Source organism: Equus caballus, chromosome 3 (genome assembly GCF_041296265.1).
Source record: "Equus caballus isolate H_3958 breed thoroughbred chromosome 3, TB-T2T, whole genome shotgun sequence".
Lineage (NCBI taxonomy): Eukaryota > Metazoa > Chordata > Mammalia > Perissodactyla > Equidae > Equus > Equus caballus.
In genome coordinates, this window is record NC_091686.1 from 32416873 (window position 1) to 32435765 (window position 18893).

At 62.1% G+C, this 18893-nt stretch overlaps 1 protein-coding gene across 4 annotated transcripts in view; it reads left to right on the forward strand.

Annotated features, from left to right (window-relative positions):
- Positions 1 to 18893, forward strand: part of GSE1 (Gse1 coiled-coil protein) — a 407880-nt gene that overhangs the window by 143006 nt on the left and 245981 nt on the right. For 3 of the 4 annotated variants that reach the window (XM_005608472.4, XM_005608471.4, XM_023637434.2), the window contains exon 2: positions 4088 to 4268. In XM_005608472.4, the coding sequence (XP_005608529.3) occupies positions 4088 to 4268 (181 nt within the window). Of the gene's footprint in view, positions 1 to 4087; positions 4269 to 13661; positions 13867 to 18893 lie in introns of those variants that run through there. The other variant, XM_070262131.1, reaches the window with a different exon arrangement.

Consider the following 18893-nt stretch of genomic DNA (forward strand, 5'->3'; position numbering starts at 1 on the left):
ACCCCTGGCCGGCCCTGGGGCTCCAGCCAGCAGCAGGCGAGGGGGCCTGGAAGCCCTAGGGCCAGGCGGGCCAAGCCTCCCCACAACACACAACCGTCCGGGCTTTGGGGGCCCCGGCACTCAGCCCTCTGGCTCCTGTTCCTGATGCTTCTGCTGTCGGGTCGTGAGATCAGCTGCCGTGACTTGAGGACTCCCATGTGCCAAGAGCTTCAGCAGAAATGACCCATCCGATTCCCCGCATTGTCTGTCCGAGAGGTGGGCATTCACTGCGGTATCACTCCCACTTGGCAGAAGGGGAAACTGAGGCAGGGAGAGGTTCGGTCACTTTGCTGAGATCTCCCAGCTGGGGAGAGTGGCCAGGACGCGGTGCCCACTCGCCCTCCTGTAAGGGGGCTAAGAGTGGAGCCTGGCTGGGTCCTCGGGAGGGAGCGGGAAGCGGGCTCCGGGAGCAGCCCCCCGTCCCCAACACACAGAGAAAACCTGGCGTCCTGTCCAGCGGCCTCTGGGCCACTGTGGGCCTTCAAATGGGAACTTCCCTTGTTCTTAAAAATGAACAATTTAGGGGCCGGCCCAGTGCCACAGCAGTTAAGTTCGCACGTTCCACTTCGGCAGCCTGGGGTTCCCTGGTTCGGCTCCCGGGTGCAGACATGGCACCACTTGGCACGCCATGCTGTGGTAGGTGTCCCACATATAGAGGAGAGGAAGATGGGCATGGTTGTTAGCTCAGGGCCAGTCTTCCTCAGCAAAAAAAAAAAAAAAAAAAAGGAGGATTGGCAGCAGATGTTAGCTCAGGGCTTATCTTCCTCAAAAAAAAAATATATATACAATTTACATGCTACAACATGGACGAACTGCCGAGTGAGAGAAGCCAGACACAAAGGGCCCGGTGTTGTAGGATTCTATCTATGGGAAATGTCCAAAACAGACAAATCCATAGAGACAGAGAGGAGATTGTGGTTGCCAGGGGCAGGGGAGGAGCGTGGAGAGTGACTTCGTGGGGATGGGGTTTTGCTTGGGGTGATGCAAATGTTCTCAAATGGGTCCTGGTGATGGTTACACACCTCTGTGAGTATATTAAAAGCCCTTGAATTGTACGCTTTAAATGGGTGAATTGTCTTGTGTGTGAATTATATCTCAATAAAACTGTTTTAAAAAACAATAGAGCAGGGGTTCAGTTCCCTGGAGGAAAGACAACATGGCACCGTCTCATGAGGATTTTCAGTGGGGGGCTGCAAATCCCCTTTATGTGGAAGAAGCCTGCAAAGTGCCCCTCTTGCCTTTCCCCTTAACTGACTAACGCTTGGAAGGAAGTGGCCCCAGTCCAGGGAGATAAAGGGAGCGACACATGTGCCCTGCTGGCTCGGTCTGTGGGGCCCCATGGACGGATCTGAGATGCTGCGCGTTCCAGCGTCCCCGGGGCCGGGGGTGGAGGGTGTACGTCCCAGGCCTGGTCATAACAGTATTTTAAATTAAGACAGGTCGTGAGGTTGGCCTCGTGGCTCTGGTAGAAAGAAGGCACAACGAGTACGTGGGTTCAAGGCCTGCCTTTTATGAGTCAGGAATCGTAAATCTGGCTTCAAAGGGTGAGGAAGGGCGGCTCTTTGCTGCCATTCGATGATCTGGCTGAGAACATTGGCCCCCACCCAACGATGCTGGCGTGAGATGACCCATCCTCGCAGCCCTACCTGTGTCTGGCAGCCTCACCCGTCCTTCAGTGCTGACCGGGCCCCACGCCCCCAGCATCCTGGGCGCTGCTGATGAGCGCTGGAGAAAGGGTGAAATCCTTTCACTTCCGACGAGAGTCAAAGTAGTGGGAAGAGCTAGACCAGAGGAGGGACCCGCCTCCAGTCCCCTCGTGTTTCTGGCATATGACGGTGCCAGAAAACTTTTACATCTGGACCAGGGCTCTGTTCTAAGGCTTTACAGGTTGTATCAGTTACCTGCTGCTGCGTGACAAATGACGACAAACGTAGCGGCGTACAGCACATCTGTCACCACGAGGCTCAGCTGGGGCCTCTGCTCGGGGTTGAGGTGTCAGCTGGGCTGTGCTCTCGCCTGGCGACTCCACTGGGGAAGGACCCACCTCCGGATCCGTTTGGGTTGTTGGCAGAATTTATTTGTCTGTGGGACTGAAGGCTGCCGCGGACGTTTGTGTACAAATTTTTGTGTGGACACGTGTTTTCGGTTGTCCCGCCTGTCTCCCGAGGAGTGGAACTGCTGGGCCATGTGACAGCTCCATGTTTGACCTTCTGAGGAGCTGCCAGGCCGTTCCCCAAAGCAGCTGCCCCATTTGACAGTCCCACCAGCGGAGTGAGTGTGGGTGGTTCACACAGTGTGTTCACACGATCTGGGTTAGTGGCCAACGCTTAATAATCACGAGAGTGCCGCTTTTAAAAATGGGTTCCCGGCCTCCTCTTGAAAAACCAGATCTGGCAAGGGGGCACTGGATTCCCTCCATGTAACCACAGCCGTGTGTTCTCCCGACTGTGGGGGTTCGAATCCCCCCCATGCTGCCAACCACTGTGGGAGCTCAGACAGGCCACTCTTCTCTTTGTGCCTCTGCGTCCTTTTCACATGGAGCCATCAGGAGGAGAACGTGCCGTCTCCCTCTCTCTGCTCGGCCAGCCTGTGGGGTGCGCACCCTGACGTTGCCTGGTTTGACCAGCTGCCGCCCCGTAGACAGGCCCCCGGGCTGGCTGGCCGGGTCATCCGGTGACTAATGGAAGACACACAGCGGCCCTGGGCCTGGCAGAGTTTCCGAGATGATTAGGGCGAGGTTGCGAGAGCAGCTCAAACCGGGAGGGCGGGAACCACATCGCGCAGGGCTCCCTGGCCCCCGCTGTGCTGTTGGGCGCCACGGCCCTGAGCGAACAAGTGAGTGAGCGAAGGAATAAGTGTGCTGGGCCTCCTCCTGGCTCCAGCCTCAGCCACCAGCAGGCCTGTGGGATTTGCGGGGGCTGTGGTCTGGGCAGTGTCACCATATGGATCCCATAAATTAACGCCTTCCCGGAAACAGACGGTAAATTTATCCGCCTCTCCATGTAGGGCTGGTGGAGCCCGTGCTTGCCTCAGGAGCTCTGAGCCATCCGTCTCTCTCAGGCACTTCGGTGTTATAGCACAAATCCCTAAAAAGACCGGATCAACACGAAGCTGCTTTTCGACAGCCGTGCCGGCCCCAGAGCTCATAATCAGGAAGCAGGGCGTTGCCAGACCCCAGGACCAGCCCCCTGGTAGCAGCCAGCATTCAGGCCCCGAAACCCGTGTGGGTCACAGCTCATGGCCTCGCCTGCCCGCCCGCCCACAGGGCCCTGGCCTCGCGCCCAAGCTTCCAGGGTTGGAGGCGGGAGCCCAGCATCTGAAGCCCCGCTGACCTGGGCTGACCCCGCCTCGGCGTCTAGCAGCTCTGTGACCTCAGGCTCCTCCCGCCCCTCTCTGAGCCTCAGTTTCCCCAGATGTGGGACAGGGATGGGGCAACCGGAATAGTCAAAGTCGTAGAGACAGAAAGTGGACCGGTGGTTACCAGGGCCTAAGGGGAGGAGGGAACGGGGAATGAGTGTTTAATGGGGACGGAGTTTCCATTTGGGATGAAGAGAAAGTTCTAGAAATAAATCCCAGGTGATGGTTTCTCAACATCGTGAATGGACTTCATGCCACTGAGTTGTACACTTAGAAATAGCCAAGATGGTAATTTTATGTTATGTATATTTTACCACAATTGAAACAGTAAAAAAAGAGGGTCAGGGGACATGATGACCTAACCCTGCAAGGTGAACTGAAGACTAACTGGTTAATCATTATAACTAACTAGTAGGTAGTTATTAGTAACTTCGTGGAGAGCTGAGGGGCTCGGGCAGGGGTGGGCTGGCAGGTGGAAGCCCAGCGCCCAGCCTGGCGTCCCGGGTGGGGTTTGCCGGGCAAGGGAGATGCTCGCAGTGGCTCTGCTGCCCCACACCGGCCAGGCCGCGTCCCCAACTGCAAAGCCAGGCCAAGGGGGAGGAACGGCCCCCCACGGCCCAGGGGCCCACCCATTGGGCACCTCTGGGCAGGCCTGACCGAGGCTCACTGTGTCCCCTTCCTCTCTTTCCAGGTCACCTCTGCATCTCTCGAGGCATCGACGGTCGTCCAGCCTCCCGCCCGGGAGCCCGAGTCCCGGCCGGGCGCCCCAGCAGAGAGCCTGCCCAGGGGCCCCAGGAGCGCCCAGGAGCTGGGGCCAGCGCGGTGTCAGCAGAGCAGCCTGGACGGGGCCGGACCGGACCTCACGGGCACAGGTAGATGCCAGCTCTTTCGTATCTCTGGGTACCGGGGCGGACAGACTGTGCCGCCCCCGGCAGGGAGGGGCCCCACTCCAGTTCAGGGGCAGAGTTCCACCCCTATCGCCATGTTCTGGGGGAGACCTGGACGCCGAGGCTGCCAGCCTGGGTTTGGATGTTTTTTTCACACTCCTTGGGGATTAGATCAAATCGTGGTTCAATCAGAATTCCTGTTCTCGACGCTGCTCATCCCTGATTCTCGGACGGCCTCTGTTGTGTTTATCTCTGTGTCCCACCATATTCGTTGAAGAAATCATGTAATTGGCACCCCAGAGCCGCTGCCATCCGAGCGCTGGGACGGTCCATCCGCCCTGTCGCCCCGCGCCCCGCGTCCTGCCCCCGGATGGATCCACCATCCTGCATCTTGCATTTGCATCTGCCTTTGCCCGAACGACCGTGGCCTGTCTGCCTGGTGGTGTGACCCCAGCTCCAGCCTGGCCCCTCGCTCGTCCTCGCAGGCTCCATCTGTGCCGTCTCGCTGCTGGTGGCTGTTCCGTCGCAGCTCCTCCTGAGTGGGGGCCCGCTCGCGCCCTGGCATGGGGACGGCTTCTGGGTTGTCGGTTGTGAATGAGCCACGTCCTGGCGCACATCCCTCTTGGGTGTTACCTTCGGCTGGGGGGAGATGCTGTTTCCCAGGGTGGGCATCTCACCCCCCACCCCAGCCATGGAGAGCCCACCACCCGTCTAGGCACCGTCAGACGTCCTCAGTTTCCCTGGTGACGCCGAGGCTGGCCTCGTCCTTGGCTGGCAGGCCTGTGAGTGTGGAGTCCTGCAGCCTTTACCGCAGGGCCTGTGGGACCCGGGCTGGGCGACGTGCGTGGGTTCCAGGTCCGGCCCTGTGGCTGGACTTTGGCGTGGGGTGGACACCTGCCTTCTTACCCGGGGAGGGTCCTGGAGCAGCGCCTTAGGGTCCTCGAGACCCCTCAGACTGTGTCACTGTGTGTCCTACCCCCATCACTGCCCCCTGGGCCTGAGTCCCCAGACCCCCAGCTCCGCCCACCCTGTGCCAGCCCCCTGTGTGGGCAGCCAGCTGAAGGCACTGCCGCTCAGCAAGACAAGCTGGAGCCAGAAGGAGACAGGCCGGGGTTGGGGGCAGCTGGCCCGCCCCACCCTCAAGATGGGCTTCCTCCGGGGCGTCCATCTCCAGGACGACCCCAATACCACCTCTTTCTCTCTGTGACATGGACTCGGCCAGAGGAGGGGCTTGGCCTCAGGCTATGGGTGGATCCGGCTGACCAGAGGCTTCCAGACCCTGATAGGTGGGGACGGGGTGGTCAGGCAGCAGAGGGGGCATGCAGGTGGCAGGCACAGATGCTTTTTGGGGAGCCATTCCCCCGTCCCCCAGCACACTCAGAACCTTGAACAAGTGTCATCTCCCTCTCCGTGCCTCAGTTTCCTCATCTGAGAAATGGGAATGAAGGCTAATGGGAGTGTCTGGCTCATAGGGCAGCATGAGAATTAAATTAACCAGGACATGATGACCGTTCAGGCAGGTCCTGGCACCTTGTGTCCTCGTAAGTGCTGGCTGTGTCAGCGCCATTGTTCCTAGTAATTCCTAGTCACCCAGGGGCGCCTCCTCCAGGCCACGGGGGCATCTCCAAGGCTGTTCTCCTGACCCGCCTCCTCCCCCGCAGCTGCCCCTCCGCTCTGGGTAATAGCCTGCAGAACCGCGTCCCGTGGGCTGGCACACAAGGCCTGGCCCCTGCCCTGGGGCCGCCTGGGGCAGGGCAGGGCACAAGGCCCACGCCTGCCAGCTGCTCCCGTCAGGCTGCGGCCCGGGTTGGGAGGTGCAGCTTCGCCGCCGGAGACCCGCCAGGAGCACCATCCCGCAGTCAGGCCCCACCCGGAGAGGCTGCCGTGGCTGCTGCTCAGAAACGTGACAGTGACTGATGGTTTATTACACACCTGCCACCTCTCATCGGGCAGGCGGCACAGCCCCCGGGGCCAGCCGTGCACTGCCAACTGGACGGTGGGGCGGGCACATGGGGCATGTCCAGACGCATGGACACACACAGGCATGGGGACATGCAGAGACAGACACAGACTTGGCAAGGGGACCACACACAAGGGCAGACATACACACACATACACACACACGTGCAGACGGCCCTGTCGCTCTGTCTCCCAGACCCCTCTCTGTCTCTCACAGTCTCTCCCCACCCCCTGCAGTAGTGGCTTCCATTGTGCTGGCTGGGGCAGGGTCCTCTCCCAGAAAGGCCAGGCGGCCATGGGCAGGTGGGGGTTGCCTCCCCATCGCAGTCCATCTCTGACCCCCAGTTCTCTACCAACGCCTTGTACGTGGGGACAGCAGCGTTTGCTCGGGAAGGAAACTGTCACATCCGGAGCCCTTGTGCCAGGCCGGGTAGCTGGGCCGAGGCCTCCCGGTGACACGCATGGCCAACAGCTGCCTTGGTCTCACCCAGAAGCAGAGGATGTGTGGTTCTCGGACACAGCATCCAGAGTGCCCTCCTGGGATGCGGTCACTTGCTGGCTTCACGGCTGCAGGGCCTGGGGACCCCCAGGGCCGGGATTCCTCACAGGCAAGGCCCAAACGTTGGGCTGATGGGAAGTCCCCAGGTGGTGGGAGAAGGCACAGTGGAAACCTTACTGTGGGATGGCTTTCCCTCGTAGGGGGGGTGAGCCCCCAGGCTCGGCTCTTTCCAATATTCTGTAGCCTTTAGTCCAAGGAAGCTCCATTTCTCATGTGCCTCTCGCACGCGGAATGAAATCCAGCGAGAGGATGCTCCTAATTCATCACCAGCCGATGGGGATGGGTTTGCCTGGAACAATTATCTTTGCGCCCTCCGCGGCCTCCATGGGAGAGAAGTGGCACCATCTGGTGATCAGCGAGAGCGTGGCTCGGTCCCGAGACCCAGGGCCACGTTTCTAAACCTCAGCGCTGTCAATCCAGCCATGGAGGCTTTGCAAGGCTCAGAATCTTCCCGAAGCTTAGCTGCTCCAACCACTGAGTAGGCATGGTGAAAATGAAATCTTCCTTGTAGCATAGTATCAGTGACCTGGGGTGAACCCTAAGGAGGTGCCTAGGGCTGCCACGCGAGGATGTGCAGGTTGCACACTGCCCGACTCCAGGGAGGCACCATTCTCATGGTCTCTGTGAGTATGCTCCCTGCATGGCCCTCAGTCAGAGCTGCCATGTTGCACAGCTGAGTGGCAGCCCCATAGCTGTGTCACATGAGCCCTGGATGTCCTTTCTGAGCTGTGAACAGCTTCTAAAGTGGTTAATAGTATCTTTGTTAATAGAGATAGTGGAAGCCACAGACCCCACTGATGGGGGTGGGGGAGTGGTCACAGGAAACCAGGCTGAGATTGACTCTCCATCACAGCCATGTTCCTGGGGCCCCTTCCTCTTTGGCCTGCCGTGTTGGGGTGCTGGGGGTGCTTGGCGGGTTCCTTCTGTCCCAGCAGCCACTGCTCGGCTCCCGCTCGGAAGCTTCCGTCCTCGTCAGTCCTTACTCCGGGCTCTTGGGGACCCCTGTCCACCGGGGCAGGGGAGAGGAGGAAGAGCTGGCGGGCCGGGCAGGAGCCCCTGGGAGGAGCCCCTGGGAGGAGCCCCTGCACGTCTTCCATGGCGGGCCGGGCAGGAGCCCCTGGGAGGAGCCCCTGGGAGGAGCCCCTGCGCGTCTTCCATGGCGCCGGCTCACCTTGGGAGATGTCTGTTTGAGTTCCTGCTCCTGCGGTCGGGGATCTCCACCAACTCGGTGGGTTAAAATAACACACATTTAGTATCTTACCGTTCTGGAGGCCAGAAGTCTGACGCGGGTCCCGCTGGGCTGAAATCGAGGCGTCTGCAGGGCTGCGTTCCCTCTGCAGGCTCCGGGGAGCATCCATTTCCCGGCCTTTTCCAGCTTCTGGAGGCCGCTTCCTCCACCTTCAGAGCCAGCAGCGTTGCATTCTCTGCCCCTGCTTCTCTGGTCTCGTCTCTGACTCTCTTCTCCCTCCCTCTCCCACTCACGAGGACTTTGTGATCCCATGGGCCCCCCTGGGCGGTCCAGCTACTCTCTTGTCTCAAGGTCAGCTGACGAGCAGCCTTGTTCCCCTTTGCCACGCAAGGTGGCTTGTGCCCAGGCTGCAGGGGTTAGGATGTGGACAGGGTCCCAGGTGCCCCCAGCCTGTGGCTCTCCCGTCTCGTGGCTTCCAGAGTGTGCTGATCCCGTTACCTGCCAACATGGGGAAGAGAATGCGGGAAAGCCACTGACATGCACCCACCTTGAAATGACCCGTGTCCCTCCCATTGGCCTGAACCAGTCCCGCCCTACCGAGACGCAAAGGCAGCGGGGCAGGAACATCCGTCCACTGCAGGAAGGCCGGGCGCTGCTGAGGGCTAGCTGGCTGTCGCTGCCCCGGCCGCCCGTTCCACTGGGCCGTGCGTCCACTGCCCCATGAGCTCCGAGAGCATGGGTCCGAGCCTGTGGTGCTCCCCTCGGACGCCCTCCCCTCGTCCCTGATGCTCAGGGGAACAGCTGGGGGTTCTGGTGCCCCTGCAGGTGTGGGGACATGAAGCCCAGCCCCCTGGCTGCCAGCAGAAGGTGCAGCTCCCCCTCCAGCTTCCCACAGGCTGGGGCTGGGGCCGGGCATTACCTGGGGTCTGCCCTCGCTCACCGTCTCTGCCTCCTGGTCCTGTCCCTCCGGGACTCCCTGGGTGCTCTCTGCCTTATAAATCACTTGCACACACGTCCTCGTCTCCTTGTCTGCTTCTGAGAAGCTGCCTGAGACAGCACATTTCCCGAGGCCGTCCCGCTCAGCCCTGTCTGTGCAGACAGCATGCAAACGCGGGCCTGCCCTGGCTCCCCATGGAACCCAGCCCTCTGCCTCCCCATCCCCCCCTGGATATGGGGTGGCTTTGCATGCAGGTGCTGTGGCTCACCCAGCTCTCCCAGGAACGGGGCCTATCGGGAGTCAAGCTGAGCATGTGAAAGAAGGAAGCCAGTAGAGAAACAGCAGGTGCCTAGGAGCTGAGCCTGCAGGCCCTGGCTGAGTTCTCGGAGCCGGGGCCTCATCTGGTACATAGAACCTCGGGGCCATGAGGCTGCAGCAGCGTGACGTGCCTGCAGGCTGAGCTGCGCGCAGGTGCCAGCGTCCATCCTGGGCCGCTTCACTTTCCCTCCTCTTTGCCTTTCTAGCCGTGCGTTTAAATGAGCATCTGTTGGGTGTGACTAGGCTGTGGACGTCTCCAAGTGTTCAGCCCCGGACTCCCACTCCCCGAGTTCAAATCCTGCCTCTGTTCCTTCCTAGCTTTTGGTATCAGGCAGACCCTCTCTGTGCCTCTGGTCCCCTGGCTGTTGTGAGGGTCCGAGAGTCGATCCACGCCCAGCCTCAGCTCGGTGCCTGGCACGGGGAACACAGGCACTGGCCCTGGCCCCGGCCCCGGCAGAGAGGGAGCTGGTGACCCCAGAAGTCCTGGCCCTGTGCAGCTTTTGTCTCTTTGTTGGGCAGACGGGCTCCAGGCCGGCGGGGTTGGGCCTCCACGGCCAGAAAGGTGGGGCCTCCACTTGGTCCTTGGCGCAGGCCCCGGAGTCCTTGGCAGGCCTCGCTTCGAGCGGGTGCCGGTGCTGATGCTCTGATGAGGCGCGCGGAGGATCCTGCCCCCGCTGCCGAGCGGCAGCTGCTCAGAGAGCACAGGGGGCCGGGCTTGGCTGCCATCCCCAGCCATCTCGCCCTCTTTGCCCGAAAGGCGCTCGATGCCGCCGGAGGGCCTCCCTGCTCCGGCCCCGGCTGCCTCCTCGGGCGGCTCCAGCGAGCTGGGATCCGGAGGCCGTTTTCTCTCCAGCAAGCGCGGCGTTTATCTTCTAGGGAAGTTCTCATAACGCCGGGGAGCGTCTAGGCTGCAAGTCCTGCGAGTCGGGACAGGAGGTTTGGGGCCCCGGCAGTCGCCAGGCTCCTTCCTCGCAGTGGCTCTGCCCCCAGCAGCCGCTGGGTGTCCTGGGGACTCACCCTGCTGGGCCTGGGACCCTCCCCTCTCTCTGCACATTGCTGCCCTGCTTCCCACGGTCTGGCTGTTCCAGCTGGTCCCTGGGCGAGGGTGTGACTGGCTGTCTGTCTGACTGATTCAGATTTCCGTGGAATAAAAAAGAAAAGAGAATTTCACTTGGGCAATTTAATAAAACTGTAAACTGAGCATTGACTTAAACCAGTTCGTAACGGCACGAAGAGAAAAGAGCTCTTTGTACCCGGCAGAATTGCTGTTAAGAGGGGCTCTTTGCCCTAAACTCTCGTATTTTTCCAAAGAAGTTTGTGATCAAGATTTCAGGTGGAAAAGAAGGGATCAGCTGAGCCGCAGAAATGATGGTTCCAAGGCTCGGGGGGGATGTCCCGGGGGCAGCGTTGGGGACCCCAGAGAGCTGGAGCCGGGCACAGACTGCCCCTCTGCCATCACGGGGTGCCCGCCCAGCAGAACTTCGCTGGTGTCCTCACCGTGACTGCCTGTCCGCACAGCTGTCTCCACCTCTGCACGGCCATTCCTGTGTGTGCATTTGTTCACAAATATTTATTGAGCACCCACTGTGTGCCAAGGACTCTGCAGGGCAAAATGTGTGATGCCAGGTGGTGACAGGTGCCATGAAGCAAAATATGGAAACACAGAGAGATGAAGCTTGCTACTTTAGGTGAGGTGGCCCCAGAGTGCCTTGCTGGGGAGGTCGCATTGGACAGAGAGTTCCAGGCCAAGGGATGAGCAAGTGCAAAGGCCCTGAGGCAGCTGGTGCTCAGCACTCCCATCCTCTTTCTCTCTCCAGCGCCTGGCACAGGGCACATAATAGGTACTCCATAGATGTTTGTTGAGTGCATACAAGCTTTTAAATCAGCTGGTGCTGGGGGACTGGACAGTGTGGAGGGTGAAGAGGAAGGGAGATTCTTGTCAGCATCTCTGCAAGCTTCCTGAGGGCTGATATTCTAAGCAGGTCTTTACTCCTTCCCAGAACCTTTCTTCCCTCTCCAGGGCTCTGCTCTAACATAGAAAACTCTAGCGACCCCAGGCTGCCGGTTTGTCCCTGAGGTTTCACAGCATCATTGTATTGGGGTCAAGGACACTTCAAGGTCGCCTGTGGGTGATTGGTCCTTTCTCTCCTCATACCTGGACAACTCTGGGGAGGGGCTGTGAGCTCCCTCGATCAAACGCATAGAGGAGAGCGTTGATTGAGCGACTGCCGTACATCAGATGCTGTGAATCCGGTGAGAACTTCCTTCCTCCGCGAATGAGTTTCCTGGGGCCGCTGGAACAAATCATCGCGAGCTCCGCAGCCCAGAGCAACCCAGCTTTGTCCCCGCGAATCTGGAGCCCACAGTCTGCCCCGGGTCCCAAGGGGCGAAAGCCACAGTGTCGCAGGGCCGGCTCCTTCCGGAAGCTCCAGGGGAGAGTCCATTTCCTGCCTTTTCCAGCTTCTGGAGGCGCCGCAGTCCTTGGCTCGTGGCCCCGCATCCTCCCAGCCTCCTCCTTCTGTCCTCACGCCTCCTCCTGCCTCCCTCTTGTGATTGCTCTGGACCCCCCCTGGGTGATCCAGGAGCGTCGCCCGTCTCAATGTCCCTAACTTAATCACGTCTGCAAATCCCTTTTGCCATATAAAGCGACACATTCACAGGGCCCAAGGGTTGGGATTTGGCATCTTGGGGGGCCATGAGTTGACCTGCCACACCAGTCACTCTGGCTGGGCTGAGCTGGCTGTGTGCAGCCCACAGGGGTCCTGCTCACAGCTGAAGGCCGGGCTGGCTGGCGGGGCTGCCCTGGGATGTAGGAAGTTCTGGGCGCCGACTCTGCACCGGGCACCGGGGTGGGTGCCTTGTGGGGTCTGGCCCCTCGGGCCTCGTGGCCCTGCTTCCTGGGACCTGAGACGGCCGAACCTGAGGCGGCCGTGCAGCCCCGCAGGTGGGCTCTGGGCCCCCCGGGGCCGCTTCCTCCCCTGGAATGTGGATGATGAGGGGACCTTCTTGTTGGGCTGCTGCTGTGACGGAGACCTCAGTTACTAACCCTGCATTTAGAATAGGGATGGGGCCCTCCAGGGGTCTCCACGCCACCCTGACCGGAAGCTTCCTGGAGGGCGGGATGCTCCCCAATCCCGGCAAGTTCTCGATGCGGTTTGACGTTTCCCCAGGAGGTGGCGCAACAGAGCCCCGGGAATGTGGCCCAAGCCCTTGGCTGCCCACCCCCCCACCCCCCACTTCCCCGTGCCCCTGCCCTGCTGCCCACCCCAGGAAGGGGAAGGGATTCAGCCCGGGGACCCAGACAAGGTTCTGCCCCCTGCCCTAGCCTCCCACCACCGCACCCCAGGAAGCAGCCTGGGGCCCCCCTTCCGTGCACCGGGCATCACTCTGGGCCTGTCGGTGCCATAAGGCAGCTGAGCCGGGTTCCCACCGCCAGCCGATGCCCGGCCCTCTGTCCCCAGATACGCCAAGATGGGCTCTAACGGGGCAGGATGGCAGGGAAAGTGCGGTGCAGCCGAGAGGGCTCCAAGGAGGAGGCAGCCCTTGACCTGGGCGTCTGGACTCCTGTAGGGCAGAGACAAGGCCCTCCGGGGAGGAGACCCCCAGAGCTAAGACCCCAGTGGTGGTGGGCTTCTCTCCCCCTCCCCCTCCCTCCCTTCTCCTTTCCCCGCCCTAGACTTCCGTCTTGAGTGTCCCATGGGAATGTCTCTCCAGGGCACCAGAGACCGCAGCCCTGTGGCGGGTGCCTGCCCACCACACCCCCCAGCCTCCCCTGGAATCCCCTCCAGCCCCGGGACCCCACCCTGCCTCTGCTCAGCAGCGCCCCCTCCCCGGTGGGCCCTGACCCCTCCTCCATTCCAGCATTCCCAGGCCTCCTCCACCCGGAGCAGCCCCCCTCCCACAGGGCACCTGCCGAGGCCGAAGCACCCCTGGGTCTAGGGCTGGAAGCCTGCGCCCTTCCCTTCTGCCTGAGCCGAGCCGCCTGTGGCCCCTGCCTCTGTGACGTCCGCCCTTCGTGGTCCTGACCTCCGGGCAGGCCGCCGCGGCATGGCTTGTTCTGCCTGGGGTGCTAGAGGCCCAGCAGGGCCTGGCACACAGTAGGTACTGAGATAGGTTGTTGAGTGACTACATGAACGAACGAGGGTGCTCTTGGTGGGGGGGGGGTCACTCTGTGGCCCCCTCTGGGGTCTGGGGTCCCCTCTGCTACCCAAGGCTCAGGGGCTCCCCCCGCGTGGTAAATACCTCGGGGTCTCCGGCCACTCGAAGGTGCAGCTGGAGCCCACAGGGAGGGCAGGAAGTGGCCGCGGCTCCCCTCTCGGCCCCCCACCCTCCCAGCCCTCGGCTGCCGGCTGCAGCTGGCGGGGGTGTGCCGGGGCGGGGTGGCGGGGGGAGGGGGGCCCGCCTGCCGGCCGTGCTGGGACTGGCTCTCGGCTCTCTGCCGACTCCTGAAGCTGAGCGGCAGGGCTGAGCGGGGTTCTCTCTGCTCCTCCCGGCCCCGCCGCTCCGCTCTACCGTCCCCGGGCCGAAGGGAGCTGCTCCGAGGCAGCCGGGCCAGGCCAGGGGCTGGGACGGTCAGTTCCCATGGACCAGAAGGGCCCCAGGTGGAAGGTGCTTCTGCCGGGTGAGTCCCCCGCGCGGGGCTGTGGGGGGCTGGGTCCTGGGACGGTGCCCAGACTTCCAGGACAGGAGACGGAGCGGGGGGGCGGGTGCTGAGCTGTCCCCAGGGGCCGGTGTGATGGCCCCCATCTGAGCCCAGGGCAGGCGTGGGGATCGCAAGGGCACGTGGCAGAGCGCGGAGGTGCAGCAGTGAGTGCTGCAGCCCCCGGGCCTCCCTGGGCCCGGCCCCGACGCCCCTGCCCTGGCAGCCCCGTCTGCCCACCGCGTCGTTTTGGAGTACGGGCTGGCGCAGGCACCCTCGGGTGGGCGCAGGTGAGCCTGCCGTCCTCCCAGCCTTGGGGGTGCAGGGCAGAGGTAGGGCCCTGGGAGCCAGGTAGCCCGCAGAGGTTGCTCAGTCCTGCCCTCCCTTCACACAGAGGAGGAAACTGAGGCACAGAGGAGGGAGCACCCCGCTGGGGGCTGCCCAGCTGACCAGGACAGAGCAGGGTCTAGAACCCAGATGACCCGTCTCCCAGGCCACCTCCTGCTTCTGGGAATGGGAGGAGAAGGGCAGGAGGGACCTGGAGAGCAGGCAGGCGGATCTGGGAACTCAGAGCAGGTGGAGGAGGCCAAGGACACGAGCCCTGAGGCTCCGCCTCCAGGAGGTCCCGGGAGGGCACAGGTGTGCACAGGCAGGTGAGGCCAAAGCCTGGAGCCCTGGTTCCCATACCAGGTGGGACGTGAGCACTTCTGCACCTCCCCCTTCCTCCCATCACAGCCGGGCAACACTCAGGGCCCCGGGCCTTGAGGTGGGAGGCACAGTCCTGACCTTTCACTCCCTGGCTTGGATTTAATCTGATAAGAAGGAACATGCTGACAAGGGGAACATACTCCCCTGCGCATCCACAGGGGGGCCAGCCTCGAGGTAGTGAGCTCCCTGTCCCTGGGAGTATTCAAGCAGGAACCACCAAATCTGTGGAGAGGTTCTGGAGGGGCAGAGGTCAGGCAGGACAATCCCCCTTACGAGGCTCAGATTCCAGGTCCCTCTTCCTCTGTTTGCCTTATCTGTGCAGCAAGAAGGACTTGGCAGCTGGCGTGTAACGATCCCCTACAGTATACCAAGGCTCTGCCCCACTTGGCAGGTGCCACTTCACTGAATCCTCACGACACCCAGCGAGGTGGGCGCTGTTCTTCCCCCACATTCCAGATGAGAAGACAGAGGCACAGAGGAGTCAGGTGACTTGCTGATGGTCACCCAGCGGTCGGTTGCCTGGCAGAACTGGGGTGCAAAGTGTGGCACGGAGCTTTTGCGTGCTGACCCGCCGCGTGGGAGATGTGTCCTCAATTACAGGAAGTTCATCCCTTTAAGGCAAAGTTTCCTAACCTTTGAGAAGGCCGGAAGATTCTCTAGAATCCCTGCAGGGCCGTGCCTGGGAGGGCAGTGGCTGGCCGTCCACGCTGGGGACAGCGCCGGTCCTGCCTGGACGGGGGGGTGCCAGTGACGAGGCCCCTGTGGCCATGGAAGGTGGGGCGCCTTGTCCGCCCAGGGCGCTGGTTGCCCAGGAGCAGGCCGGGGTGCAGCCAGCCAGGGGCCGTCCAGGGCTCTCTGTCCCCACTGTGAGCCACCCCCCACTTCCAGCCCCTTCCTCGCTGCCTCATCTGGCCAGGCCGGCTCCACCTGCTCGCTCGCCCCGTAACTGCCTTTTGTTCTGTGTCTGCACTCTCTGGGGTCCCCCAGACCACCGTCCTTCAACAGAGGATGGAAGCTGAGCACAGGCGTGGGTCATGGGCAGGGGGCCTCAGTGGGCGGTGTCTCCTTTCTTCCAGGCACAGCTCAGCCCGCCTCTTCCAGGAAGCCTTCAGTGATTGCTCCGTCCTCAGACCCTCCCTTTTCCTCTCTCAATATTACTGGATCTCTTTTCCTCGCTCAAGAACGGGAAGGGAACTTGCTTGGCTTCAACTGAGCCTAACCCTGGGCCCATGTGAAAGCGTAGGAGGCACTGTTATTTATGACACGGGCGTCGGCTGAAAGCAGGACCGTCCCGGACAGACCAGGACATGCAGCTGCCCGGCTTATGACACGAGACCGTTGGATCTTTGGGTGTTGCCATCTCATTATTTCTCTTTCTTGTCAAACAAAACAGGCAGAAACAGGAAGTGGGGACATGAAGGAGGGTGCAGAGCGCAGCCTCAATAACGGGGTCGCCGTTGCGTCAGGGTCCTGCCCTCGTCCCCGTCCTTCCTGCGCTAAACTAGCGTCGGGATGCACTGGTTGCTGCCTGCAGGGTCTGCACACAGTCGGTGCTCAGTGGCCGTTCCTAGAGTGGACGGCTGGGCGGGCAGTGGAGGATGGTGGGTGCGTGGTGGGTGCGACTGTGCTTTTGTCCCCGCGGCCCCCGCCATCACCCGTAGCCGTGGCAGGGCCGGACTCTGCGTGTCCTCTGGGAGCCACCGGCTGCCCACCAGGCCTCCCTTCCAGCTCGCCTAGGACGGGCGGGTCACGTGGGGCTTCAGGCCAGCGGCTCCGTACCCCGTCTCTGGTGGCTGTGTGTGCACGTGTGTGTGCCTGTCTCTGTGTGTGTGTGGCTCTGTGTGCGTGTGCGTGCGTGCCTGGCAGGCCCCACGGGCCAGGTGGCCCCTGTGGCTCGGGGCCGAGGGAATGAGTCTGCAGACAGTGGCTTTGGCGGCCGGCCAGGCCCGCCAGCCATGGAGGGTGTGAAGGGTGCGGACGTGACACACGTCTGACCCGCTGGGTCGGCGAGGGCTGTGGAGGAGAAGGCCCCCGAGGCCGGCTTTCAGGACCCGCCCCTCCACCTCCGTGACAGTGGCCTCACACCCTTCTTTATGGCGGCCAGGAGACCACCCCAGGCGTCCCTTGCTCCCCAGATGTGTGCAAAGTGGGGCTCTGGACCCGGCTGGCCTGGGTTCTAATCTGGCACTGCCACTTTGTGCTGTGTGCCTTGGACAAGCTGCCTAACCTCTCTGGGCCACTTCCTGACATAAACCTCACTGGCCAGGGCTGTGAGGATGGAGCAGGTCAGGGTGTGAGGCCATCAGGACAGCCCAGCTCAGCCGTGTGAGCTGTCACACCTGATTGTCACCGTCCCCATCGTCATTGCTGTTCTCCTTGTCTGGGAATGTTTGAGTTCCCGTGTCTCTCCAGGTGGGGAGAAACACAGGAGTCTCACAACACCGACTGGGCCAGGGAGGACTCTGTGTGACCCTCATGGGGCCCTGGACGGGTGGCAGCCCACCAAGGTGAGGCACAGCTGCCTTATGGGGAACGGAGCAAGTGCTCAGAAATCGCTGGAAAACACCGTCCTGGGGGCAGCATCCCAGCCTCTGCCCCGGTCTCCCCTCAGCCAGCGGGGTACAGGAAAGGAAGGAGCATTTATTAAGCACCTCCTGCATACCCGCTCTCAAGCCATCAGCCCTGTTTTATAGAATGGGAAACTGAGTCTCAGAGAGGTGGAAGGTTCGCCCGGGCATGTGCTGGGGCCCGGGACCAGCCCAGCGATGCTAGAGCGGGAATCCCCACAGGGACCCAGCCTCCTCCCTCTGGGTGGCCTCCCTCCCGCCTCCTGGGGCCTGAGCAGCTGCCCCTGAGCCCTGGGGATCCCCAGGCGCTGCTCCAGCCCCTGCCCCCCCACAGAGCCGACCTGCCCCCCGCTTCCCTCCCCGTGCCCCCCGGGAAGCAGAGCACAGTGAGAGGGCCGACAGCACAGCCTCAGGAACCAGACCACACCGGCCGGGCTGTGCGCCCTCTCTGAGCCTCAGTTTCCCAGTCCGTAGAATGGGGATGCCCGAGGAGCTCTGTCTTCTCTGGTGTTGCAAAGGCTGTGCGGTTACAAGTGCTGCTGCTGTGGCCTGCCCTTCGGCCCCCAGTCCTGGCCCCCATCCTTGAGGACCGCCCTGGCCCCCGGGAGCTGGTCGGGGGCGAGTTTGGTGGCTGGGTGGGCTGGTCTGGCCGCCAAGCGTCTCCCTAATGGCAGGTTTGGGCACAGACAGAGCCTGTGGCCTGGCGGTGTGGGGTGGTGGCTCTGCTCCCCCGCCCACCCGCCGTGTGGTCCCGGCGGGGGACACGTGAACACAGCCTGGCTCTGTTCTCCGAGCCGTGGGAGGCGGGCTGTCACCGCGCGAGCCCAGAGCTGGAGGGGAGCCCAGAAGTGGGGGAGGGCGGGCGGCGGCCGTCTGCGCCTTCACCCCTCAGCGCCAGGCCCTGCCAAGCCACAGGTGCCCCCGCAGCACAAGGTGTGAGTGGGGGTCCTGCTGGGCCGGGGGCCGGGTGGGGGCCGTGCTGTGAGGGGAGCACAGGACAGCGAGGAGGGGGTCTTCTGCCGAGACAGCTGCTCGCTCTGTTCTGGGGAAAGGTTGTGTCTGAGGCGACACAGGTCTGTCTGCAGGCCTCGTACTCAGTCGCCATCACCGGGCTTCAGGTTCCACTGGGTTTCTGGATGCTCCTGCCGTTGTGCAGGTCGTGCACTGCACAATCTCAGGGACCATTCAGTTAGAGTTGTCCAGAGTGCAGTGGCCCAGGGCATCCCTCCCGTCTTCCCCGCCAACCACATTTTGATTTTTGATTCTAGAATTCTGGTTGCCTTTGAACATAAGCCTGGAATGTTAGTGGGGTGACGTGTGCGAACGATTGTGGGTCACAGGGCACCCATGGTGGGCTGCACCTGGTGTGGAGGTTTGGGGGGCTGCAGGAAGCTCTGTCCATCCCTCAGAGGTCAGAGGGACATCCGCCCATCTCTGAGCATCTGGTGCATCCCGTTCTCCCCAGGCACCCATGTAGTGTCAGAAGCGAGTGGGTACTGTGCCTCCCTGACCCCCGCCCTGGCCCCTCCTTGTCCCCTGGCCCCTCCTTGTCCCCTGGCCCTCCTTGCCAAGATGTAAAGTCTTAATTCAAGGGCTCACCTCTGGGCCGCTGGGGGGGAGATGCCAATCGAAACCTCTCCCAGCTGTGTGGCCTTGGACAAGTTACCTGCCTCTCTGTGCCTTAGTTTCCTCATCTGAAAAGGGCAGATAACAGACTATATCATGGGGTTGTGG